Source organism: Mandrillus leucophaeus, unplaced genomic scaffold (genome assembly GCF_000951045.1).
Source record: "Mandrillus leucophaeus isolate KB7577 unplaced genomic scaffold, Mleu.le_1.0 Scaffold343, whole genome shotgun sequence".
NCBI lineage: Eukaryota > Metazoa > Chordata > Mammalia > Primates > Cercopithecidae > Mandrillus > Mandrillus leucophaeus.
Genome location: NW_012103621.1, coordinates 726,121 through 752,395, shown reverse-complemented (window position 1 = coordinate 752,395; position 26,275 = coordinate 726,121). Strand labels below are relative to the sequence as shown.

At 54.9% G+C, this 26,275-nt stretch overlaps 1 protein-coding gene across 3 annotated transcripts in view; it reads left to right on the top strand.

Moving 5' to 3' along the window:
• STK40 (serine/threonine kinase 40) overlaps positions 1-25,571 on the top strand; it is a 54,603-nt gene extending 29,032 nt beyond the window's left edge. For 2 of the 3 annotated variants that reach the window (XM_011989009.1, XM_011989007.1), the window contains exons 2-11: positions 3,399-3,518; positions 6,169-6,254; positions 6,609-6,752; positions 9,977-10,204; positions 10,974-11,026; positions 16,501-16,616; positions 20,944-21,088; positions 21,227-21,346; positions 21,758-21,842; positions 23,222-25,571. In XM_011989009.1, the coding sequence (XP_011844399.1) occupies positions 3,407-3,518; positions 6,169-6,254; positions 6,609-6,752; positions 9,977-10,204; positions 10,974-11,026; positions 16,501-16,616; positions 20,944-21,088; positions 21,227-21,346; positions 21,758-21,842; positions 23,222-23,440 (1,308 nt within the window). In that variant the 5' untranslated portion in view covers positions 3,399-3,406 and the 3' untranslated portion in view covers positions 23,441-25,571. Of the gene's footprint in view, positions 1-3,398; positions 3,519-6,153; positions 6,255-6,608; positions 6,753-9,976; positions 10,205-10,973; positions 11,027-16,500; positions 16,617-20,943; positions 21,089-21,226; positions 21,347-21,757; positions 21,843-23,221 lie in introns of all 3 variants that reach the window. The other variant, XM_011989008.1, reaches the window with a different exon arrangement.
• The last annotated feature ends 704 nt before the right edge of the window (positions 25,572-26,275 follow it).

Sequence of the window (26,275 nt, the reverse complement as noted above, 5' to 3'; positions counted from 1 at the left end):
TAGCACTTTGGGAGGCCGAGACGGGCGGATCACGAGGTCAGGAGATCGAGACCATCCTGGCTAACACGGTGAAACCCCGTCTCTACTAAAAATACAAGAAAATTAGCCGGGCGAGGTGGCGGGCACCTGTAGTCCCAGTTACTCGGGAGGCTGAGGCAGGAGAATGGCGTGAACCCGGGGGGCCGGAGCTTGCAGTGAGCCGAGATCGCGCCACTGCACTCCAGCCTGGGCCACAGAGCAAGACTCTGTCTCAAAAAAATAAATAAATAAATAAATAAATAAAATGCTATGCTCTTTGTTGCCCACCAGATGGGCCATTTATAAGAGTAAGGAAATAACTGAGTCCTGGTACAAGTTCTGGAACTCACTCTCCCACACTGCTGTTGGGACTGTAAATTGGCATAGCCATCCTGGAAGCCTGGCAACATATGTCAAATACCGTTAAAAACATGCCCCCCTTGTATTAGCCTAATGGGGATTTTTTTAAAATGTGCCCCACTTGACTCTGCAACTCTGCTTCTTGGAATTTATCCAGAGGGAGACAGATAAGTATGACAAGATGTATACTTTTTTTTTTTTTTTAAATGGAGTCTTGCTCTGTTTTCCAAGCTGGAGTACAGTGGTGCAATCTCAGCTCACTGCAAGCTCTGCCTCCCAGGTTCATGCTATTCTCCTGCCTCAGCCTCACGAGTACCTGGGACTACAGGCACATGCCACCACACCCGGCAAATTTTTTGTATTTTTGGTAGAGTTGGGGTTTCACCGTGTTAACCAGGTTGGTCTTGATCTCCTAACCTCGTGATCTGCCCTTGGCCTCCCAAAGTGCTGGGATTACAGGCGTGAGCCACTGCGCCCGGCCAGCAAGATGTATACTTATATGTGCGTGACTATTCTTTTTTTTTTTTTTTTTTTTTGAAACGGAGTCTCACTCTGTCGCCTAGGCTGGAGTGCAGTGGTGTGATCTGGGCTCACTGCAAGCTCTGCCTCCCGGATTCACACCGTTCTCCTGCCTCAGCCTCCCGAGTAGCTGGGACTACAGGTGCCCGCCACCACGCTCAGCTAATTTTTTTTTTGGATTTTTGTAGAGACAGGGTTTCACCGTGTTAGCCAGGATGGTCTTGATCTCCTGACCTTGTGATCCGCCCGCCTCGGCCTCCCAAAGTGCCAGGATTACAGGTGTGAGCCACCGCGCCTGGCTAATTCTTTTTAAGTGGAAAGAACCTAGATGTCCATAAATAGGGAATGGTCAGAGAAATCACTGTATATTGTACCAAGGAGCCTGTGTAGCTGTCTCAAGTGATGCTGCAAAAGACTATTGTGATGCAGGGATGTTAATGGGTTTTTGTTTTGTTTTTTACATCTTTATTGAGATGTATTTCACATACTATGAAATTTATCCTTAATGGTTTTTGTTTGTTTGTTTTGAGATGGAGTCTTGCTGTGTCCCCTAGGCTGGAGTGCAATGGCGCCATCTCAGCTCATGCAACCTCTGCCTCCCTGGTTCCAGCGATTCTCCTGCCTCAGACTCCCGAGACAGGCGCCCACCACCATGCCCAGCTAATTTTTTTTTTTTGAGACAGAGTCTTGCTCTGTTGCCCAGGCTGGAGTGCAGTGGCGTGATCTCAGCTCACTGCAACCTCCGCCTCCCGGGTTCAAGCGATTCTCGTGCCTCAGCCACCAAGTAGCTGGGATTACAGGTGTGCACCACCAGGACCAGCTAATTTCTGTATTTTTAGTAGAGACGGGGTTTCACCATGTTGGCCAGGCTGGCCTCGAACCCCTGACTTCAAGTGATCCACCCACCTTGGCCTCCCTAAGTGCTGAGATTACAAGCATGGAGTCACTGCGCCTGGCCTCACTTAATGTATTTTAGGTGGGAAAAAAGGAAACTTATAAAATAGCATTACAGTGTGGTCCATATGTTTGTGATAATAAAACTTTCTGTAAGCACACACACAGTCACACACAGGAAAAACATGCTTCAATGTCAACACAGCAGTTACATCTGGGAGGTGAGGTCATGGGTACCCTATTTTCTTAATTTTGCGTATGTGTATTTTCTAACGTTTCTACAGAGAACATCAGTTACTTTTATATGAAGAAAAAGACAGGAACAGGCTGGGATTCTGTGTTTTTGAGTCCATTATGGAAGGGTAAAGGCTACACTCCTAAGGTGGATGTCAGGCCTCTATCCTAGGCCACCTCTCACCACTCCCTGCCTCACGTTGGATGTTCAGCAGCACAGACTACCTGGAGTTGGTTGCTTGCATGCCATTTCTTACCTGGGCATGTTTGCTCACTGAGGCCCTCCTACCACAAATGTCCTGGCCCACTCCTGTATCCTTAGGGAAGTTTTCCTGGAGCCCCCCCGCCCACGCTGGGCATCCTGTGACCCCTGACCTTCCCCACGTGGAACTCGTCTGTACACATCTGTTTCCTTGTCGCCCTCGGACGCTGCTTTGCCAAGGTGTTTGACTTTGGAGAGCTGGAAGAAACAACTCTTCTTTTGTGTTTTCATCTGTTTTTTGTTTTTTTTTTAATCTGTGTCCAGAGGTGTCTTTTAGTCTCTGGCCCCAATGTCCGCCTTTCATTTTTACACAGGAGGATCTCGGGATTATCAGGCAAATCAGAGTGCTCAGTGATCTTCAGTAGTGTTCTCTAACTGACTCTTAAATACACAATGAATTGTCTTTTTCTGAAAAGTAATTCAGGAAAAGTTTGAGTTTATGAGGGAAGAGAAAGTAAACCCTGCCACTGACAGCTTTGGGGAGTTCTTTCATCTGAGAGGACCAGAGAGTCAAGGAAAGATGGGAAGAGGGGTTCTCAGGGCCGTAGTCATCAAATTCCATGGGCATAAGAAGCCCCCAGGCCTCATGTGTAATAAACATCCCATTCCTGGGGCCTACTGTCCAGATATGGTCCAGGAATGGGCACCTCGGGTCATTAGGCTGTAGGTATTTGGAGGGCACGTCTCACTTTGGGAATAGTTGCTCAGGGTTGGTGTTCAGCTGGATGGGACTGGCTCTCCTCTGTGTCTCTGTGGTGGTCTCTTGGGGCTCTCTTTGGCATTAGCATCTGCACAAAGCACAGTTTTCTCCTCTCTGAATTTAACTGGACACTTGGTGCTGGTGTGTTGGCTCCCCACCTCTGTACCCTGTATATGCTACCTTAAAGGATGTCCACCTTTAGCATCTAATCAATCCAAGTAAAGGAGCTGTGGTTCTTTGTCACTGGGAGCCTTGGATGCTCCTCTGGGAGCGGGAGGAGGTGGCGGCTACAGCGGAACAGCAGCAGCGGCAACTGTGTGACGCATCCCAAGTCAAAGACCTGCAGGCTGGGTTAGCATAAGGAAACTCGCTGACTTACTCAGTGAGAAGGGGTCTTTCTCTCTTGTCTAGAGCTGAGAATGAAGCGGAGAGCATCAGACAGAGGAGCTGGGGAGACGTCAGCCAGGGCCAAGGCTCTAGGAAGTGGGATTTCTGGAAATAATGCAAAGAGAGCTGGACCATTCATCCTTGGTAAGCCTCTGACCTTTGGGAAAAATGGGTGGGCCGGGAGGCAGGGGCAGGGTACATTGGCTCACATGATCTGACCTGCAGACATCAGAGTGGGGTGGCCCACCCTCAGCAGTGTGTGGTCCTGCCCTGCCCCAGGCCTGGTCCCTAGCCTCACTACTTGAAGTGGAGTATATTTATATCAGTGGAAGACCCAAGCCTTAGGTCACTCTATACCAGGGGCTGTCAGTGTTTTAGCCGCACCAGCCTTACATCAGTCTTAGCTAATAGCTAGGCTCCGTGTCTTCCCCCAGAGAATCCTATGTGTGCCCCTAGAATGTTGATGTGCCCACAGGAAGCACACCCATTAGAAGTCATTAGCCGCATTAGAACCCAAGCTCTGGCCAGGTGGCAAGAGCTCACTATGTAATCCCAGCACTTTGGGAGGCCGAGGTGAGAGGATAACTTGTGGCCAAGAGTTCAAGACTCCGCAAGTTTGAGCTTGGGCAACATAGTGAGATCCCGTCTCTACAAGAAAAATATAAAAATTAATTGGGCATGGTGGCACATGCCTGTAGTCCTAGCTACTTGGGAGGCTGAGGCAGGAGGATTACTTGAGCCCAGGAGTTTGAGGTTACAGTGAGCCGTGATCACACCACTGCATTCCAGCCTAGGAAACAGTGTGAGACTCTGTCTCTAAAAAATAAAATAAAATGAAAACCCAAGATCATCCGAGGCACTGCTTTATGCCATTCTTGGATGGCATAATTTCACAAAGCATTTTGTATAGCCCCCCAAATTTCTTTAAATTGGCACAGAAATCCTGGCACAGGTGTTGGCAGTTGGCCAGAGGAGCAGCAGAGCATTTCTGCATGATGCATAAGGACCAGCAGTCCAAATTGCTTATAGTCAGAGTTGTGGACAGAGACTGGGAGTGAGTTTTACTTTGGGAGAGCATTTTGGACTTACAGGCACAGGATAGTTCCAGCTCCCGTCATTCAGTACATAGTTAATGGTGCGTGCCTGCTACGTGCCAGGCCTGTGCTGTTTGCCAGGCATGCAGCAGTGAATAAGACAGACAAGTTCCATCCCTCACAGAGAAACAAACAACTCACCAGTCATCACCGGTGGTGCAAGTGCCTTGAAGAAGTTCCACAATGATGTGAGATGAGAAGGGCCTGTGGGTAGGGCAGGCAAGAAAGGCCTGTCTATGAGGAAGCTCCATGTGAGCTGACACCTGAGGAGGACGAGCAGCATCTGTGGGAAGAACATTGCAGACAGAAGAAACAGCACTGCAGAGGCCCAGCAGCACGAAAGGGCTTACCACGTTGGGAACTAGGAACCCAACATTAGGAGCTGGAGTATGGCATGGGACAGGGAATCCTCGCTTAGAAAGGTGGGAAGGAACCGAATCATGCAAGGCCTTGGAGGCCAAAGAGTTTGGGTGGTATGTTAAGAGCAGTGGGTCTATGAACATGTCACTGGTAAAAAGGAAGACAAAGAGCAGCAGACTTTGTTAAGAGTTTTTCACGCAGCAGTGGCACTGTGACATCAGATTTCCACTCTGAAAGCTCAGGCAAGGCGCTGTCAAGGGACAACAAGCACTGTGCATCTCCAGAAGTACAGAAGGTCCCCAAAGCTGGCACTTGCACAGGGGCCAGATGGCTGTATCAGAATCACCAGGGAACCTGTTGCAGCTATAGTTTCCTGGATCGTCACCCTGCAGTTGCTCTTCAGAGGATCCAGGATCTCTTGGGTTTGTTGGTTTCTTTGAGACAGGGCTTTGTTCTGTTGCCCTGACTGGAGTGCAGTGGCACAAACATAGTTCACTGCAGCCTCAACCTCCTGGGCTCAAGCGATCCTCTTACCTCAGCCTTCCAAGTAGCTGGGTCTACAGGTATGCTCCACTGTGCTCAGCCAATATTTTATTTTTTGTTGAGAAGAAGTCTCACTATGTTGCCCAGGCTGGTCTCAAACTCCTGGGCTCAAGCTGTCCTCCCACCTCAGCCTCCCAAAGTGTTGAGATTACAGGTGTGAGCCACCGCACCCAACCTGGATCTCTTGGTTTTTTTTCTTTTTTTTTTTGAGACGAATTCTCGCTCTGTCGCCCAGGCTGGAGTGCAGTGGCGCGATCTCCACTCACTGCAAGCTCCGCCACCTCCTGGGTTCACGCCATTCTCCTGCCTCAGCCTCCCAAGAAGCTGGGACTACAGGCGCCCGCCACTATGCCCGGCTAATTTATTGTGTTTTTAGTAGAGACGGGGTTTCACCGTGTTTGCCAGGATGGTCTCGATCTCCTGACTTCGTGATCCACCCGCCTCGGCTTCCCAAAGTGCTGGGATTACAGGCTTGAGCCACTGCACCTGGCCGGATCTCTTGTTTTTAATAGATGCTCCCAGAGACTCCAGCATGCACCCAGGGTTGAAAACCTCTCTTTGGGAAATGTGCCTGCAAACACTGGATGTGCTCCAGGCAGAGCACACATACCCCTCTATTTTTGGAGGGGAGACCTTGAAAACTCTACCAGGAGACCTTGGGGGGGGGGATCAGTTCAGTGCACGTGAGGTATGGTGCCCTCCTGAATAGAAGGTCTAGTAAGAAAGACCACATGGTGACCTGGCATTGTGACAGCCAGGGCTTCTGAAAAGGAGACCAGCAGCTCTCTGTGCCGTAGGTCCTCGTCTGGGCAACTCACCGGTGCCAAGCATTGTGCAGTGTTTGGCAAGGAAAGATGGCACGGATGACTTCTATCAGCTGAAGGTAAGTGAGACATGAGGGTGAGGGTGCCTCAGAACCAAGGCCTGTCATGCCAACCCACTCCTCCCTCCTCCACCTTCACACCTGCGTCATTGTGAACAAGAGTAGTGCCATTTCTTCCCGAGAAGCAATCAAGTTCACAGTCTCCCTCGGAACAACTTCTGATTTAAAGAGTTTTGTCTGTGCATAAATTACATCACCATCATATTAAGAAAAACTATTTCACTTGGTGTGTCTATGTGTGCGCTGTGCACAAATGTCATGTGGTAGAAAGCCCCCTGCTTCCCCCATTCTGGTGGTTCTGCTGTGTCAAGTGAGGTGTTCTGGTTTTGGTTTTATTTTTGTGCTTTCCTAAAGATCCTGACCCTGGAGGAGAGGGGGGACCAAGGCATAGAGAGCCAGGAGGAGCGGCAGGGCAAGATGCTGCTGCACACCGAGTACTCGCTGCTCTCTCTCCTGCACACGCAGGACGGCGTGGTGCACCACCACGGCCTCTTCCAGGTGAGCGGCCTGCCCCCGCCACCCTTCGCACCCACCTCTGGCTGGCTCCAGGGGCTGCCACTTGCTGGGGCCACAGCCATACGAGCAGCTCACGTGACCCTCGGGTGTCCCTGCCATGCTGCGTACATCAGGACTTCCAGGGTGGGTGGCTGGGCTGGGCTGGGCTGGGCTGGAAGTCAGGCTGGGCCACACTGGCTGTGCTCCTGTGGGGATGGTTACAGCCTAGCCAGGAATGCATACAGTTTGCATCTTACAGCAGCCAGGCTCTCTTTGAAGAGCCGCTTTTCTGAGAAAAGAAGAAAGCAGGAAGTCACTTAAAGACACTCGGGCCCAGGCCCGGGCGCGGTGGCTCACGCCTGTAATCCCAGCACTTTGGGAGGCCGAGGTGGGTGGATCACAAGGTCAGGAGATCAAGACCATGCTGACCAACAAGATGAAATCCCATCTCTACTAAAAATAGAAAAATTAGCTGGGCGTGGCGGCACGTGCCTGTAGTCCCGGCTACTGGGGAGGCTGAGGCAGGAGAATCGCTTGAGCCTGGGAGGCAGAGGTTGCAGTGAGCCGAGATTGCACCACTGAGCTCCAGCCTGGGCAACTGAGTGAGACTCCATCTCAAAAGGGCCCTCTTGTCCTTTTTTTTTTTTTTTTTTTTAAATGGAGTCTTGCTCTCTTTGCCAGGCTGGAGTGCAGTGGGGCGATCTTGACCCACTGCTACCTCCACCTCCCAGGCTCAAGCGATTTTCTTGCCTCAGCCTCCCAAATAGATGGGACTACAGGCATATGCCCAGCTAATTTTTGTATTTTTAGTAGAGAAGGGGTTTCACCATGTTGTCCAGGCTGGTCTCAAACTCCTGACCTCAGGTGATCCACCCACCTCGGCCTCCCAAAGTGCTGGGATTACAGGCGTGAGCCACCGTGCCCAGCTCTGGGCCCTTTTTAGCTGCATCGTCAGAAATTGGCCAGGCTAGGGTGGGAGGGAAGACGACAAGTAGGAACCAGCATTTGGGGCTGTCTGTAGATCTCCACAGTTGTTTTGGAGCCACCTGTTCTTCCGCCTGCTCAGGCATTTCAGTTTGTCCAGCAAACGTGCCTGTGCTCCTGTGCTCAGATGTTCCAGGTCCCTTAGGAAAGGTGTTGATTAACAGTGTGTACCTGACAAGAACCATTCTTGGGGCAGCACTGAAGTTGTGTCTCCAGAAATGAAGAGTTGGGTTCAGAATGACCCGAGGCCTCTTTACAGGCCTGGGAACAGCCTCGTTCCTCAGCTGAGCGTCCAGTGAGCCCTCAGCCATTTGCTGGCCAGGACCAGCTCTTGCTAAGACAGACCTGTTGTTTCAGAGGCAGCACAGTGCCAGAGACAGCACTCAGGTTTTGATGCTGACAGTCCTGGATTCAGCTAGTATGACCTTGGGCAAGTCACTTCAGGTCTCTAGGCCTGAGATTCCCCATCTGTAAAATGGGGATAGTGATAACAGTACCTACCTCCAGTGGTGGTTGGGACGATGAATGAGAGTGTGTCAGGCACCGAGCTGCTGCTGGAACTCTGTCATCATCATTGCTGTTCAGGCAATAAAAACTCCTTGTCAGCTTGAGTTCCTGAAATAGAACAAATGGAAAGCACTTCCCATCCCGCATGTATACACCCCACCAAGGTCTTTGTTCTTAAATTTGCAATTAGAGGTGACTCAGAGTATTATTAGGCAACTCCAGAAATTAAGAGTATCCCCATAAACATGAAATCAAATTGAGAGTGATTGTGGTTTCTTGGTATTTTGTCTCTGATATCTTCAGAAGCTTGGCCTTAGTTCATGTCATTTTGGATGAGAGAACCTGGCTGATCAAAAGTGTTTCTAGTATACCGTCTATGTGCCAGACACTGTGCTAGGGCCTCTGAGAAAAGCAAATATGAGGTGTGGTCCTGCTCTTAAGAAGAAATGTGGAGACTGGGTGCAGTGGCTCACACCTGTAATCCCAGCACTTTGGGAGGCTGAGGCGGGCGAATCGGATCACAAGGTCAGGAGATCGAGACCATCCTGGCTAACATGGTGAAACCCCGTCTCTACTGAAAATACAAAAAAATTAGCCAGGCATGGTGGCGGGCCCCTGTAGTCCCAGCTACTTGGGAGGCTGAGGCAGGAGAATGGCGTGAACCCGGGAGGCAGAGCTTGCGGTGAGCTGAGATTATGTCACTGCACTCCAGCCTGGGTGACAGAGTGAGACGTTGTCTCACAAAAAAAAAAAAAAAGGAAAAGAAGAAGAAATGTAGATATTTAGTCCTCCAGGAGTTCCCCAGAGGGGACAGGTCAGTCTACGCCGCATGACACCAAGGACTTCCTCAAGATGGTCAGATGAAGTCTGCAGGTTGTACCTGTTTTTTGTCTTACTCGAGATACCTTTCAGCAAGGAAAATGGGTCTAGAGCTTGCTAGCATTGTGTCCATCTCGCAGCAACAACATTGGTGGCGGTACCCACTTACTGAGCCCTGGCAGTGCAGGACCTAAGCACAGGACATGGATTGTCTTATTTACTTCTCTCGGGCTGTGAGGGAGGGATTACCAGCTCCCTTCTACCGATTAGGAACTAGAGACCTGGAGAGGGTAAGCAAACTGCCCAGGTCCCACAGGTAAAACAAGGTGGCTGAGGCCTGAACCCAGCAGTCTGAGGTCAGAGTCACTCTTAGCCACCACTATGTGACTGTCAGGAGCACTGCATCCATGAGGAAAACAGGTGTCCTGGACACACAGAACCTGTGTGGCCTCTGGAGCCTGCCAAGATTGACCTCTTTCTAAATTCTACCATCTTAGACATCGAGAGGGGTTCTGTTGGTAGTTACTGGAACCCGGGTGCCGTGGAGGGAGGATGCCCATTTTTGCTGCTTAAGCACTAGGCTGAGAGGGCCCTTGGGCTTTAAATGCCCAGACCTGATCTGAATCCTTTGCATTATGATCAAAGCATTAAGCTTTCACCTGAGATGTTTTAGCTTCAGCCTCTTGCTGGTCCTGGCATTTGGCACACAAGAGGCTTCACAGTGCTGAGCCACCCCATGGTCTAGGCTGCCCCCTCAGCCTAGAGGTCTAGAGGCCTCAGTCCTCTATGGCCTGCACATGCAGGCTTATTCCAGGCTCCCTCACTGGTTTGAGTGTCCAACTCCAGAGAGTCCCAAGCCCTGGCCTTGGCCTTGTCGAGTTCACAGCCAAGCCCTGTGCTGCCCCCTTGCCTCCCAGGACCGCACCTGTGAAATCGTTGAGGACACAGAATCCAGCCGGATGGTTAAGAAGATGAAGAAGCGCATCTGCCTCGTCCTGGACTGCCTCTGTGCTCACGACTTCAGCGACAAGACCGCTGACCTCATCAACCTGCAGCACTACGTCATCAAGGAGAAGAGGCTCAGCGAGCGGGAGACTGTGGTCATCTTCTACGACGTGGTCCGCGTGGTGGAGGCCCTGCACCAGGTGAGGCCACACTCTGCTACCACACCTTCTGGCCACAGAAAGCCACCTTTCTTGCTGCTGCTGAGCAGAAGGCAGCTCTGTCCTGCGCGCCCGGGTGTGCTTTGCAGCTGGGACTGTCCAAAAGAAGAGCGGCTGAATGGCAGGTGCACAGGGGGAGGCACAGTGCCACCCTGCAGGCCACCTTCCTGGTGAGGGCTGACCTGCAGCCCAGCAGAGCCCGTGTGGTTATTCCCCATCAGTTAAGAGGCCTGGTGTCCCCCATGTAGTGATGACAGTGAGATACCCCAAGCAACTACAGCACGTCTGAGCTTCTTGTAGGATTAGAGGTGTCAGACATGCCAGCACAAAGGGTAGGAGAGCCTGAGCCTCTTCCCGGTGCACCACTAATGTGGGCCGAGCCTGTGGTACTTAGTCACAGAGCGATGACAGCTCCTCCCCGACCCCCAGATCCATCCTGTCTATGGAATGTCTAATGGAGGTGAAAAGATGAGTGACTTTCCCCACCAGCCGCTGCCCAGAGGGGAGAAAGAGCTGAAGAAGCCGCCGCAGATGGGGAGACACTGACTAGGTGCACATTCATTCCCCATCCAGATGCATGGGTCATGTGAACTTAGAACTGTCCTGATCTGCCTGTGGTTGGAGCCTAAAGAGACACATCATAGAATTTTTCCCACCTTCTCTAACACCGGGAGGGCCCCCATCTTACAGGGTGGGCCCTTACGCCACCTCTCACATGGACAATATAAACCATACGTCTGTCGTTTTGCAGAAGAACATCGTGCACAGAGACCTGAAGCTGGGGAACATGGTGCTCAACAAGAGGTAAGATGCCTGTCTCTTCGTCCACACTGTTACCCTAGGCCTGGGGCAGGCTACACATTGCAACTCTCTGGTGCCCTGCAGTGTCCTCATGGAGATTCCGACTCAAAACAACCCACTTCCTCCAGGAATCCCAGGATTCTGGGGATGGGATGAACATGGGAATTGGGGGCTTGCTGAGACTGGGAGTTTTGAGCCACAGAAAGGGAGCTCTGGGAAGAACTTTAGATCTCCTTGGTCCATTTATTTGTCATGCCTGGCTCCTAGTGGATACTCAGAAAATTACTATAAAAATGGACTAAATGGTCAGGAGCAGTGGTTCCTGCCTGTAATCCCAGCATTTTGGGAGGCTGAGGCAGGAGGATCACTTGAACCCAGGAGTTTGAGACCAGCCTGGGCAACATAGTGAAGACCCCCATCGCTACAAAAATGTATCTTTTTTGAATGGACAAATGGGGTGAAGGAATGAGCAAAATGAGGCCTTGCTGTAGGTCAGTTTCCTCAGGAAACAGACTCTGAGGTTTACGTGCAGGAGGTTTACTGTGGAGTGCTCTCGGTGACGGGGTGGAATTAGGCAGAGGGAGAAGCTAAACCTCAGTGAAGTCCCAGCAGGGCCTCAGCCTGAAAAACTCGAGAGTGGGATGGCCCTGCAGATGGCCTGCGCATGGCCTTTGTGCCCCCCCTAGCAGTCACTGAATGTCTGCTGTCCATAGGGAGGGGCACTCCCTTAGGCAAGGCAGCTGCTTTTGGCTAAGAGAGCCTCCCGGAGAGGCAGCTGTGAGTAGTTACCTGTAAACTGTGACTAGCTCTCTCAGCAGCAGGAAGAGCATGCCTTAGACTTGGAGGGGATCAGGCGGCCCACCCCAACATTGTTGGTGAACCAGCAGCAGAGGGAGACCAAGCGCGGCCCTGGTTTCAGGTTGTCATCCCACCTCAGCAGAGGGTCCTGGGCCTCTTTGGAGTGATCTGGGACAGTGCTACCACTGTCTCACCATGTTGGAGGGACCACCAACCATGTAGGGACCCAGGACCGGCAGGAAGTGGGCCCACTCTGTGGACTACCACCATCCTGGAAATGCGGGGCTGAGAAGGGCGCATCTGCCCCACCCCGCCCCGCCCCCAGCCGTTCTTCCTGAGCCTCCCTCCCTCACCTCTCAATTCGGCATTGAGCAGGTTGGAGGGCTTACAAAGGCAGCCCGAATCTCACAGCAGAATTGTTGTGGGTGATTCATTCCATGATGTGGCTGTACCAGCCCAGCCCAGGAGGGGCCCGAGGCCCACTGTCCTCTAAAGGGGCCAAAGCCACAGTGGTCAGAGGAAAAGAAGCTGCCTGAAAGCTGGCCTCCGGGGAGGGGGCATTACCTTGTGCCCCATCTCAGCTGATGGCGAGTTACTGCTGGGGGCTCCAGACCCACAGCTCCAGCCTGAGAGGCCATCGGGACAGTGCTGTTCATCTCAGCAGCTAAGCCTTCTCCATCCTTCGACTAGCACCACCTGGTGCTGGGGCTGCAGACAGAAACTCTCAGTGCCACCACTACCCTCTGGAGCCTACCATCTGATGGGGTACTGACCAGAAGATGGTATCATGTGTGCAGGAGCAGCATGCAGAGGGCAAGGGGCATGTGGAGGGACAGTGGCTGCTGCCTGAGTCGATTCGCGAAGGATGAGTTGGGATTTGCCAGACTGAGAAAGTGAAGGGATGAGAACCTTGCCCTGCTATGCTCTGCAGGGGGAAGGGAGGGAAACAGGAAATTCCAGGGCTGCTTAAACCCTGGACTGGCTGAGTGAGTGAGTTGGAGAGGACGGAAGCAGCACGGACATGGGGGTCAGACCTGGCTCACTTCCCAGTGCCAGCTCTTCGTCATCTTGGAGACCATGAGAGTGTGTTCGTTTGGTTACTTATTGATTGAATTCATTTATTGAGGTACCAAGCACTTCTCTGAGCTTCCATTTCCTCATCTGTGAAAGTGAAGGTCATCCTGGCTTCCTGGGAAGACTGGCCTGAGATGCAAATAAGTGGATGTGAGGCTACCTAATATGATGGGCTTTGGCGCATCACAAGCACATCCCAGTGCTAATCCAGCCAGGACTGGAGAGCCTGTGGCTGAGAGACAGGAGAACAGGACCCGTGGGCTCACGTCTCTGGAAATGAGGCCTGCTGCATGTTGAGCAGCCAACGAGGACACCCCTGGTGAGGGCCCAGCGGTCCCCCAGCCATAGCTCTGCACCATGAGAGGAGGTGGTAGGGAGCCCCGACTAAACCAGCCCTGGACTGTGGAGAGCCAGTTGTCCTAGAGTTGGGAAATTGGGTCCTGCCCCTTCCCCTGGCCCTCTCTGGGGCCTTGGGCCAGTCCCATCTTGCTGTGGACTACAGGCTCGCTGTTCACAAAGAGGGCATAATTTTGGGGCACCTAAATCCATCTGGCCACAGAGCCCATGTCTCCTCCAGCTAGACTAGAGAGCTCCCAGGCCTTCCACAACAGCCATTCATTGGCTCTAAATGAGCATCGCGGGGTTGTCACGGGAACGTGCCGGGCTCATGCCTGCTAACCACACCAGCACTCCTGGCCCCTCTGTGTCGCTGGGGGATTTGCTTCCAACTCTCACTTCTGCAGGCCTCCTTGGTCCTGGGAGTGTAGTCAAGGGGTCGCACCACCCTGCAGACACCGGCGTGGCTGTAGCAGCTCTGCTGTGAGTGTGCGTGCCTGCTCCTCAGGTTGCAGAATGCCGACACCTCACTCACACCCAGAACCAGACAGAGGTTCTGGCTGCCTTGCACTTGAGTCATGGGCGCTCCAGAGCGGCAGGGTGGTGTGGTGCAGTGAGACTCACTGCTCTGTGTGTGTCCTCTGCCACATCCTCTGCTCTGGGGCCCCACTCTCACCTCATTCCGTTGAGAGTTGACCTGAAGGAGCTCCAGCCCACTCCAGCCCCTTCCCACCCGTCATGCCAGGCTCTGCCTCCACTGGAGCAGCAGGCGGGCCAACTGGAGGCCTTCTCAGCAGAGCAGAGAGCTCCCAAGGAACAGACAGGGGAGGTGTTGGCAAGGCAGCTGCAAGGACAAGTTCATCCCGCTTTGGATTTTAAAAGGATCGAAATTTGAAATCCTCCTCTGGGGTTATGCGAGGTGCTGTGGGGTCTTTCTGCTTCCTCCTTTCTTTTTGGTAGGCAGGCAACATACCAATTTCCTAGAAAAGGAGAAAAACACTGTGGCAGCCCAAAGGGCCATAGCTAAAGCGTGACTCACTCAGAGCCAATCCTACTGACACACGTCCCCTCCCTCTGTCCCACTCTGCCCTTGCCCCCTCCTGTCAGGACCAGACTAGGACGTGTGGGACTCCCAGGGAGCTGTGCACCTCCTGCTTGGGTGGTGGTGGCGGGGCAGGGGAGCATTGCCAAACCTCAGGAGGCCTTGGAGCTGCCCGTGCCGCTTCCTGTGGAGAGACTCCAGTGCTCCTGCCACTCAGCCCTGCAGAGCCTCAGCTGTGCCTGCTCGTGCCCTGGCAGAGAGCGGGAAAGTCCCACCAGCAGTGTTGAGTTGAAAGCTCAGCCACACTGGCACGTGCTGTCCCAGGCCTGTTGTCACACCATGGCACCTCTCCCCTGCCGCCTCCAAGACAGAATCTTTCCCACCGGGTGTGCCAACCACCAGCTGCTACTATTTGCCAGGCACTGGACTAAGTGCTGTCCGTGAGATTGTCTTATCTTGCTGAATCCTAACCCAGTTCTGGAGTTTGGTGCTAGGATTTCACTGTTGTACACATGAGGAAATGGAGGTTTAGCAAGAGATTCACACAGCAAGGATGTGGCAGAGCCAGTACTGGGAACCTGACTCCCAAACCCACCGTACTGTCTCCTGAGCTGTCCTCCTCCCAGCGTCTTGAGCCTCAGAGACCCACAGGATACATTTGCAGCTTCCGCAGCCATCTCTGACCAGGAGTGCCTCTGCTCTGTGGGAACCTTCTGGACAAGAGGCCTGAGCAGTCCTATATTCAGGGCAGCGGCACTGGAGCTTCAGAGCTAGAGCAGTCCACTCCTTGACATGCATGTGACCCTGCGCAGTGACCCTTCGCCTGTGCGCTCAGGCTCTAGCCGCCCGTGGGTCACCAGTCAGATTCCTATGGCAGCTGACAGGGCAGGCCTGTGTAGGCCCTGGACTCGGCGTTTCCGTGAGGAATCCAGAGGACAGACTAGCCTTTGTTTTGCATCAAGGCCTTTGCCAGCAGAATTCCCCAAGATTGCTGAGGGCTCTCAGAACCTCCTGGACGCAGCTCCTGGGGAAATCCACCGGCAGCCACGCGTGCGCTGTGCCTCTGAGAGCTCTGAGAGTTGATGGTAGTGAGAGGCAGCCCAAGGCCCCCATGGAGCTTTCCTTCCTGCTGTCCTCCCAGCTTTTCCCCCTAGCTTTTCCACCCAGCCAGCCGACACAGCAGCAGGGCAGTTGGGCAGAGAGGCACCCTTCCTCGTTGCCTGCCCCCGTGGGCCAGGAAGCCTTTCCCGGGCCTCTTAGACAGGGCCTGCCCCCACTCCCAGCCTCCGGTGTGGTGCAAGGTCCTCTCAGGGCACTTCCTTTTGTCCACATGTGAGTTTTCTCCAAAGGATCAGAGCCCAAAGCTGCTCTGCCCCACGCCTTTCAGAGGGAGAGTCTGTGATATTCTAGCCAGGGCAGAGTCACAAGTACAAGGTAAGGGATGAGTCAGTTTTGATGGAACAGAAGGAAAAGTCATTCAGGGCCTGGGGCCCTGCCCAGGGACACATCTGGGCATGAGGAAGCTGTCAGTTGTGTGCGCAGCTCTGGGACCTCGAAGACCTGGGCTTGGATCCTGCCGTTCTGCTCACCAGCTGCATGACCTTGGCCAAGTCCTTTCACTTCCCTGTGCCTTTGTTGTATCATCTGAAACCGGACAGTGAGAAAATCCCCCTCACTGGCCACTGTCAGTTTCTTCCTCTGCAGTGGTTGTGGGGCCAAGTGAGACAGTGACCTGACAGACTCCGTGGTGTGGGGGCGGCTGGGGCCACCCTGGGGTCACCTCCCAAGGTGGAGTCACTCATCTCTGCTGGCCTTCCTTTTCCTCATGTGTGAATGAGGAAATTGAACTAAATCTCTGGTCACTCCCAGTCTAGAATATGACACGAGGCTGTTTTTGGGAAATCTCTGAAAGTTGTTCTAAGCCCTATGCTGTACCCCGAGATTCATCCAGGGCAGCAGGTCCGGGGATGGCCTGTGCAACACTCAGGACCTGGGAGAGAAGCCAGTCCCTGCTAGGACAGCTCGGCTGGTGGCCAGAAAAGTCTGGGGCCTGATTCCTCTGCTCCCTGGAGAGGGGGTTGGGGCAGCTGTTTCGCCCTCTGGCGAGAAGCCCACCTCCTGCTGTTCAGGATCAGGGACTGGCCCAATGAGGTGTGCCCTGCCTATGTGTCTTGTGCCCGTTGCTATAGACACTGAGGTTTGTTCACTCTCTGTCTCCCATTCCTAGGACACATCGGATAACCATCACCAACTTCTGCCTCGGGAAGCATCTGGTGAGCGAGGGGGACCTTCTGAAGGACCAGAGGGGCAGCCCTGCCTACATCAGTCCTGACGTGCTCAGTGGTACGTGTGTGTGCCAGGCAGTGGGCCTCCAAGCTCAGTACAGCCAGGCTCTGTGACAATCCACTCAGCAAATCTGTGGGCAGGCCCTGGGCAAGGTGCTGGCGCTTCACTGGGGGCCCAGACCAGTACTGTCGCTCCCCATACAAAATGTTTGGTCTGTTGGAGGTGGAAGACGTAACGATAACACGAATGCATGTTTAATTCCTCTGAGATTAGTGCTAGGGAGGAACGGGATTGCTGTGAGTGTGGATGAAGGGTGCTTAGAGGACTTTCCCCACAAGGTGACAGTTGAGCTATGATCTTAAGGGGAACTAGGAATTCCCTGGGTGTGTGTGACTGGGCTGAGGCGGAGGGTCCCAGAGGCAGCACAGCACATTGGAGCAATTTCAAGCTGCTCAGAAGTGAGCCTGGTTCAAGGGGAAGCCAGAGAGGTGCGCGGGGGCCAGATCAGGCAAGGTCTGGCGTAGGCCTCATTAAGAGACGTCATCCCTTACTTCAAGTGCGAGTGGAAGCCATTGAACAGTTCTCAACTGCGCGTGCCACTGTGCGTTTGCGTTTCAGAGCCCTCACTCCCTGTCTTTGTTCACTCATTCTGTTACTATTTGCTGAGGGCCACCCAGGCCCAAAGCTCTGTTCTAGACACTTTGGAGACCACAGTGAACAAAGTAGACAAACATCGCTGCCTTCATGGAGCTGACTTACTAGTGGGGTTGAGACAGATAATACACAAAACAAATAAATAACTCACGGGCCGGGCGCAGTGGCTCATGCCTGTAATCCCAACACTTTGGGAGGCTGTGGCGGGTGGATCACAAGGTCCGGAGTTCGAGACGAGCCTGGCCAATATGGTAAAACCCTGTCTCTACTAAAAATACAGAAATTAGCTGGGCGTGGTGGCAGTTGCCTGTAATCCAAGCTACTTAGGAGGCCAAGGCAGGAGAATCGCTTGAACCTGGGAGGCGGAGCTTGCAGTAAGCTGAGATTGCACCACTGCACTCCAGCCTGGGCAACAGAGCGAGACTCTTATCTCAAAAAATAAAAAAAACTCCCAAAGTTACTGCCCACTAATCTGATTTCCAAGTTCCAGACACAGTGCTGAGCGTGACTCACATTATCTGTTGAAACCACACAGCTATCCTGTGAGGTCAATATCTTAAGTCCTTTTCTCACAGATGAGGAAATTGAGGCTTAGAGATGACATCTCTTTTCCAAAGTCATAGCTAATAAATAGTAAACTGGAAAATGGAGGCAGAGCCCCAGGGCTGCCTCCCACCAAAGCCCATGCTCCCAACTCTTTCACCATAGACTCTGTTGCTTTCCCTTTCCCCCTTGTCCTTGGCCCAAATCCTTTAGGGAACCGGGGCTTACACCAGCTCCCATCCCTCCAACATGGAGAACTTGGGGTTGTCTCTAGGATCCTTCATCCCCACCCCACACGTGAGTGCGCCCTTTCTGTGCAGTGGCAGAGCCAGCCTCATCCCAGGTCTTCACACACGTCCTGGTGAGCAGGCTGCTGTAATACAAGCACTTACAACTCCCTCGGAGGCTCCCCCAACTGCTGCTTCTGCTGGAGAGCCAGGCCTGTCCCCAGGGCTGCCCATGTGCAAAGCCAGTAGCACCTTTCCCCAGACCTGGGGGTTTGATTGGAGTCACCACAGCCTCTGCTAGAGGGATCTGGGTGCCAGGGGTATACCCTAACTCCCTGGGCACCACCCCCATGGCCCAGCACAGCCTGACACCCTCCACAGTAATCCCCAAAGCATCTCTATAGGAGATAGAGCCAGGCTCCTCCCTCCACCGAGCCTGTGAGTGGGGCTGTGGCTGTTTGCAGGGCTCGGGCCGGGGGCTGGCCCTGGTTGGGACTCCTCTCTCACAGCACCAGGCTAGAGTGGCCTTCATGTGCAATCAGAAGCTCTGTGGGCCTCCCTGCTGTTGCCAGCAGCCTATCCTTCTGGCTCTTCCAGACTCGTGCCTGTCTTGGAGGATGAAACAAAGGGATCTGACTGAATCAGAAGGAGTCTTCGACTGGGAGACCGGAGACATGGGTTCTCAATTCTGGCCTTGCTGTTGAACAAGCTGTGTGATCACGGCCTCCAATCTCCTTCTGACTTCAGCTTCCTCCCTCCTGGGTTAGAAGCTGAAGTACCAGCCCTACCATGTGGGTTTCGGGCCCAGGTCTGCCCTTTCATTTGTTCTCCATGTGCCCAGCATGAGCATGGGGCATGGGGCTGTGAAAAGGCAGACCTGGTCTGGCCCTCATGGAGGTGATAGTCTGGCTAATAACCGTGTGAATTTGGGGAAGTTACAGACCTTTCTGGGCCTCCGTTTTTTCATCTATAAAATAGGGATGGCAGTAGTAGTACCTGAGGGATTAACTAATGCCCTTAATCAGCCGGGCACCGTGCCTTACTCCTGTAATCCCAACATTTTGGGAGGCCAAGTTGGGCGGATCACGAGGTCAGGAGATTGAGACCATCCTGGTTAATGTGGTGAAAACCTGTCTCTACTAAAAATACAAAATATTAGCCAGGCATGGTGGCAGGCGCCTGTAGTCCCAGCTACTCGAGAGGCTGAGGCAAGAGAATGGCGCGAACCTGGGAGGCGGAGCTTGCAGTGAGCCGTCTGGCATGATGATTTGCTGAAAGGGAAGCTTGCAGGTGCAGTGTCCCCTCAGAAGCCAAAGCCCAGGGAAGGTTGCCTGCCCAGGTCAGGCTCCCAGCGAGTTTGTCCGGGGAGGGGCCAGTCATACGTCCAGGTCAGGGCAGAGGCTCAGGCTGAGGGAACCCTCCGCAGGTCCTGGAAGCAGATCCTTCCTGCCTAAGTCAGCAGGACAGCTCAGCAGGAAGCATCTTCCAGACACGGGAAGAGAGGCAGCACCTTTTTTGGAGCCATACAGGGCTAAGAATGGTGGCACAAGTAATGAGTTCTGTACTGGCGACCCCACTTGGTGGAGCAAGTTCTAGGAAGAGGGGGCTGTCCTCGAGTCAGCCATGGGGTCAGCCACACAGTCACCGCAGCTGCCCTTTGGCACCGGGGGCTGGAAAGAGCCAAGGATGACACAGCCTGGAAAGAGCTTGGGAGAAGCTCGTCTTCCACAGAACCACCTGCTGTACCAGCCAGGGCAGGTGCTTATTCCCCACAACAGCCCTCTGTGGTAGGCAACAGCGCTATCCTGAAGGTGCCGTGGTACCTTCTGAAGACACAGGCTGAGGCCTGTAATGGCACTGCCATGCCCACATGGCACACCCTCTCCCGGTTAAACTGCTTGCCCTTCACTGGGCCCTGGGCGCCCAGGGAGATGACGCTAGGGTACCTAGCAGCATCTCTTCCACGCCCACGGAGAACAAAGTTGTGTTCTGGCGTCCAGGCTGCCACAGCCTGCTGGTGTACCGGAGGGTGCATCGCAGGGAGTGGGCAGGGCCAAGGGCTTTCGAACGCTCCAGTAGTCCTCATATTTTGCATTTGGGGGAGTGGGTCAGAAAATGGCTGGCACATGGGAGGTGCCGTATTGCTGCTGGGTGGGTGGACAGGTTGCCCTGAAAGCAGGCAAGCAGCAGGGCCTGACGGTCAGATGTGGGCCCACTGAACAGCCATGTGGCCTTGGACAGGGCCGATCACGACCTCAGTGTCCTCAAGCCGTGGAGTGCAGTTAGTGAAATAAAAGTGTTTCTTCTAGTGCTGTCCTAAAGCGGGTGCTCGGTTAGATGTCTGCTCCTTTTTGCTTTACAGATGAGGAAACTCTCACAGCGATGTTAATTAAGTGGACATCCTTCATTTGGCAAATACTTGGGTCCATGCTGGGCACTGGGGCTCAGCAGTGAACACCGCAGGGAGGCATCTGCACCTGAGAACTTCCCTTCTAGAGGGCAGATGGGGAGTCACAAGTAGACAAAGGAGGGGACTCTGCAAGTGGTCGTCCGGGTCGTGAAGGAGGCAGCAGGGTGTGGGGACGGTGACAGGCGGAGTGGCTGGCTCATCTGGAGCCAGCTAGTTACCTGCTTTGCCAACGTTCTTGACCCCCTGCTTGTGAGCTGCTGTGCTGGGTGCTGGGGCTGCAGACCCAGGCCTGGCTCCCAGGGGCTTGCCGTCTGGCCGGGCAGGGCAGGTGCTGTGAGCAGGTGCAGAGTGAGCCCTCTCCTCGGGGGTCAGGAGAGGTGCATCCTGAGGAACAGGGGATGGGGGAGCACAGGCAGGAGCTCAGAGGACGGCTCTGGGGGGACCGGAAGTGAGGGTGGCAGGTGGAGGGAGGGCCCCGGGTGGGATTCCAGGCTGGTGAGCCGTGGTGGTGCTGCAGCCTGAAGGCTGAGTGTGGTGTGTGTGCCCGCAGGCCGGCCGTACCGTGGCAAGCCCAGTGACATGTGGGCCCTGGGTGTGGTGCTCTTCACCATGCTGTATGGCCAGTTCCCCTTCTACGACAGCATCCCGCAGGAGCTCTTCCGCAAGATCAAGGCTGCCGAGTACACCATCCCTGAGTGAGTCCTGCCACCCGGGGGGCGGGGGGCGGCCAGCCTGATGGGCTTAAGGCAGGGAAATGGCACAGTGAACCTGGGCATCCTGGCCACAGACCCAGCACCACCTACTGAGCCCTCCTTCCCAACTCCCTGCCTCAGGGATGGACGGGTTTCTGAGAACACCGTATGTCTCATCCGGAAGCTGCTGGTCCTTGACCCCCAGCAGCGCCTGGCTGCTGCCGATGTCCTGGAGGCCCTCAGTGCCATCATTGCATCGTGGTAAGTGGACGGGCACTGCACCGGGCACCAGGCCGCGTCCTCGGGGCCTCTGCCCATCCTACCCAGAAAAAGCAGCCTGCAGTCAGCCTGCTTCTCTACCAGTTAGAGTCCGATTTCCAGATTCTCTGCATGGGCAAGATCAGGAAGGCGTAGGCAGAGCTGACGGTTAAGCGACTATGGGCTGCCATAGCTGCCCAGGCCATGCCAGTGGGGGATGGGCATTGCCTCACTGAATTCTCACCACCACCTGTAAAGGAGAAATTGTCCCCCTTTATGGATAAGAAAACTGAGGCTCAGAAAAGCAGAGTCTCGTGGCAGGAACACAACCCGGGTGTGTCTGACTCCAGCTAAGTCTGGGATCAATGGACCTGGTCTCTCTGGGGCCAGCCTGACCTGTCTGCCTCCCTGCAGGCAGTCCCTGTCATCTCTGAGTGGGCCTTTGCAAGTAGTTCCTGACATCGATGACCAAATGAGCAATGTGGATAGCTCCCAGGAGGTGAGTTGGGGAGGGCAGATGGGCCGTTACCCAGCCCCAAGGGACGGGCTTCTGGGGGCAGGCAGGGCAAGGGCAGAGGTGGCAGCTCCCCGCCGTCCACAGGGTTTCCTTGGTCTTCTTGCCCAGCCTTGGGGTGGGAAAGGGAGACTTCAGTCCTCAGCCTGAGCTGCCTGGGGCCTGCCTTGGGCTTGGTGTAGCTGGAGATCTTTGGCCAGAGAGGCCCGTGGGGCAGCCAAGCTGGAGCCAGTGCCTGAGTGGCCCAGGCCAGCCCTCTCAGCCTCCTCTTGCTGCCCACATCACATTTCTCTGCCCCTGTGAGTCAGAGTTCTCTCTCACCCTTCCTGCTTTTCATTTTTCAGATGATTCATTTCTCCCTGTTTCTTTCCTCCCCATTCCCTGCACTGGAGAAAGTGTTGGGCCTAGGGTGGGGGCAGAGACTTGGCACCAGGCAGCAGCGGGCAGGTGATCTTAGGGTGCCCCCTGGAGGGCAGGACTTGGCCGAGCAACAGCATTGCTGGGCCCTGGATATTGGAAGGACCTTCCCTCCCTGGCCCACTTTGGAGCTCCACAGTGAGCAGTGTGTAGGTAGGACCAGGAGGGGCCGTGCCTGGGAGAGCCTCCCAGAGCCTCCTGGCCCCCGAGGACGGAGAGTTCCAAGCCCTGCCCACCTCCAGCTTCCGCCCTTTAGCTGTTTGGCTAGCCCGCAGTGAGCGCCCACCCCGAGGGCACGTCGTTCAGCCCTCAGTGTGGGCCTGCGTGGCCTGTGTCCTTAGCCCCACGTTACAGAAAGGAAGCTGAGGGTGAGAGAGGTAAGGACTTTCCCAAAGCCACACAGCTTAGAAGTAGTGGAGCTGAACCTTGAACCTAAGTCTGATCCTGAAGCCCTGCTGTCCACTGTAGTGACTGGCACGGGGACACCACTTCAGCTTCTGTTACCACCTGCCTGGACCACCCCAGGGACTCAGCATGGGGCCCCGTGTATGTGGCTCCCCCAGGTGCTGAGCCCCTAGCCCAGGGCTTGCTCGTACCTCTTGACATGCATTGGCCGCCTCAGGGCTCAGAGAACCTTTGTGAGAGGCCAGACAGCTAAGGCTTCTGAGGTAAAGTGACCTCTCACGCAACCAGTGAGTTGGGAAGCGTGAGTCTGCATCAGTCCCAGATCCGCAGGGTGGCCTGCAAGGCGAGTGCTGGTTGGCTGGAGGGTGTCAGGGACCTGCCCTCAGCGCCACTCCCGCCGTCAGCCTTGAGGCCTGAGGCTGTGGTGCCTGGAAGGGTGACTGCAGCAGCCAGGCTGCCAGCATTCATGCCTGCCCTCTGCCACGCTGCCTTCATCTGGGTTTATCTTTGTCTTGCTCCTTCCCTCTCTCCCGGCCTCAAAGGCGAAGGTGACGGAGGAGTGCTCCCAGTATGAGTTTGAGAACTACATGCGGCAGCAGCTGCTGCTGGCCGAGGAGAAGAGCTCCATCCACGACGCCCGGAGCTGGGTGCCCAAGCGGCAGTTCGGCAGCGCGCCTCCGGTGCGACGGCTGGGCCACGACGCACAGCCCATGACCTCCTTGGACACGGCCATCCTGGCGCAGCGCTACCTTCGGAAGTAACAGCCTCAGCCAGGGCCACCAGCACTGCTGCCACCTCTTCCAGCCCCAGCCAAAGGCATGGCTGTCAGGGCTGGGCCCTGTAGTGCTGGACTCTCCCGGGCCGCAACAGGGACAGGGCAGGGACAGGGACAGCCCAGGTCACATGTGGGGTCAGCAGAGGTACCACGAAGCTACCTTTTGGGATGATTGCTCGATTGTTTGGTTTTTAAATCTGAGAAGCCTAGATAACTAATCTGCTTTTAATCATGATGTTTTAATCTACCTCTGTCTCTTTAACCATGCTGTCTCTGGACTGAGCGAGAGGGAGGAGGGAGCCCACTCACCCCGCCCCAGGGCCTTCCCCAGCGGCCACCACCTGACCTGGGGCGCTGCTCCCCACAGTCCAAATAAGCTGAAAGTGCAGCTCGCTGCGTGCCCCAGAGCGAGTGTCCCCTTCTCCCTGCTCTCCCAGGCCCCTGCCACAGCCTCTTTCCATCCTTCTTCTTCTGACCCAGGCCCCTCAGTCCAAGCTTTGGAAAACCTTCACCTCATCTTAAGCCGAACTCAAATATATTTATTTTTTTACCGTACCAACTTCTCTCCCATCTCTAGGTGGCTCAGCCCATGGCCACTCCCTGCCCTCAGCCTGGCTGGACAGCAAGGAGTCCACAGCCCACACGTGGGCTCCCTCCTCACCCCCAGGCAGGGAAGCCCCTCCTGCTGGCCCCTGTCCCCTTTCAGCCCACCAGTCCCTCTCTGCTGCCGGTGATGGGAGGCCTTTCTAGACCTGGCTCTTTCTCTCCCATCTCAGTGGCTTCTCTGAGGTGCTGTGCACGCGAGTTAACCTGTTCCCTTCTCCATCCTTCCTCGTGGTACCAAGCTCACGTGGACTCCCGATGCAGAGGGGCCCCGGGGTTGGGCTGCAGGCCTGGCTGTGAGTTGGGGGGCCTGCCGGTATGCTCCCCTACCCTACTCTTGGGTTTAGAGGATGGTGGGGACATCTCCTGTGCCCTTGCCTCATAATAGATGTGGTGTCTCTCCCAGTGGATCCTAGCAAGGGTCCTCCATGGGCGGTGGGGACTCGGGAGAAGCGTAGGGACTGGGGGAGCCTGCCTGCCTGGCTTGAGAACAGCCCTGCTGCCCTTTTGAGCCGAGATTTTGAAGTGGATGCCCGTCTTGCCAGAAATGCTGTTCTCACCAGAATGCCCCCCTCCCCTTGCCCTCACTGGACTTGGCCCTGCCTGATGCCAAGCAAAGACCCTTCCCCAGAGGCCTACCCCCCATATGTCCTCAGAGAGGCTGAGGGTCCCCTCCAGCAGTCATGGGCCCTGCGGCGCCTCCTGCCTGGCCCTGCTCCCCAGTGGGGAGGTGACTGTGTTTCCCAGAGTGTGAGCTGCTCTCCTCCCCCGAAAAAGCTGACTCACTGTGAGTGACCTTGGGCAAGTTCCCAAACCTCCTTGTGCCTCAGTTTCCCCATCTGGAAAAAATGGGGCCACCTCTTGCCAGCAGTAGCAGGGCTGCCCACGCCCCTTTCTCCCCATGCCCCATCCAGCACTTGGGCGCCTCATGCCTCTGTCTCAGTGGGCCTGTGGGAGCCCACTGGAGCCCAGCACTTACTCCCCCTGAGCAGCAAGCCTGCGTCTGTCTCAGCTGTGCAGCACTGAGGGCCAGGGTCTTGTGCTGCGGGGCTGGTGGATGCCCTCTTTTCTATATTTATTTCATAAAAGTCTCCTGCGGGAGCGGAAATGCAGTCCGGCCTAGGGCTCCCAGCCCTGACTGTCCTCCTGTGAGGGCCTGAAGCTGGGCCAGGGCCTGTTGCGGCGGAGCCCCCGCTCAGCAGCTCACCCGACCCCTCCAGGCTGCTGCCCGTGCGTGGTCTTTCTCCTCCTTTCCAAAGCAATAGCCGCCGGGTCTGCAAAGCCCTGTCAGACAGACTGCGCCCTTCCAAGGTCAAGCCATGTGTCTGGTTACTTTTCTGGTGAAGCAAAGGAGAGGAGGATGGGCCAGCCCTCACTGGGTGTCACACACTGAGAGAAGTCCTATTGTAAAGAAACGGAAAAAGTCACAAAAAAGTTTGTATAAAGACATATTTTTGTACTACATGGGGACTCTTCCTGCATGTCAGCAATAAAACTTCCTGATCTGGAACCACTGTGGCCTGTGTCTCCTGCGTTCTGGCCCTCCCTGCCTGCGTCTCGGCCTCTCCAGCCCCAACCCAGCCCCATCTCCCTCCATCGCAGCCGAGTGATGCAGGATTCCCAGCTGGCTTCCTGCAGCTCTGAGTGCGCCCCTCCCTGCTCTCTGCAGCCAGCAGGTGGCACCTGGCACCACTGTCTTGGCGGGAGTAGGGGAACCTGAAGCGCCCAGCAGTCTCTTGAGACCTATGCATCCGCCCACTGCCCATGTGGGAGCTCCCTGCTTGGCTTGGCCCACCCCCTGACCTTGCATGCAGGAGGTAGCGGGGCATCCCAGGCAGGGTATTGATCATACCTCTGCCGAACTCCATCTGGGGTGGGGGAGCCTGTTGCCCCAGACAGCCCATATGCCCATGTCCCTATCCAGGGCAGCCAGGGAAGGAGAAGGCCCAGCCAGGCCTCTTCCTGCTCCACCCTCCCCCTCCCTCTCCTCAATAGGAAGCCAAAGGCTTCCTTCCTTCCTTTCTTTCCTTCCTTCCTTTGCTTAAATTTAGACTTTGGGCCGGGCACAGTGGTTCATGCCTGTAATCCCAGCACTTTGGGAGGCTGAGGCGGGTGGATCACGAGGTCAGGAGTTCAAGACCATCCTGGCTAACACAGTGAAACCCCGTCTCTACTAAAAATACAAAAAATTAGCCGGGCGTGGTGGCAGGCGCCTGTA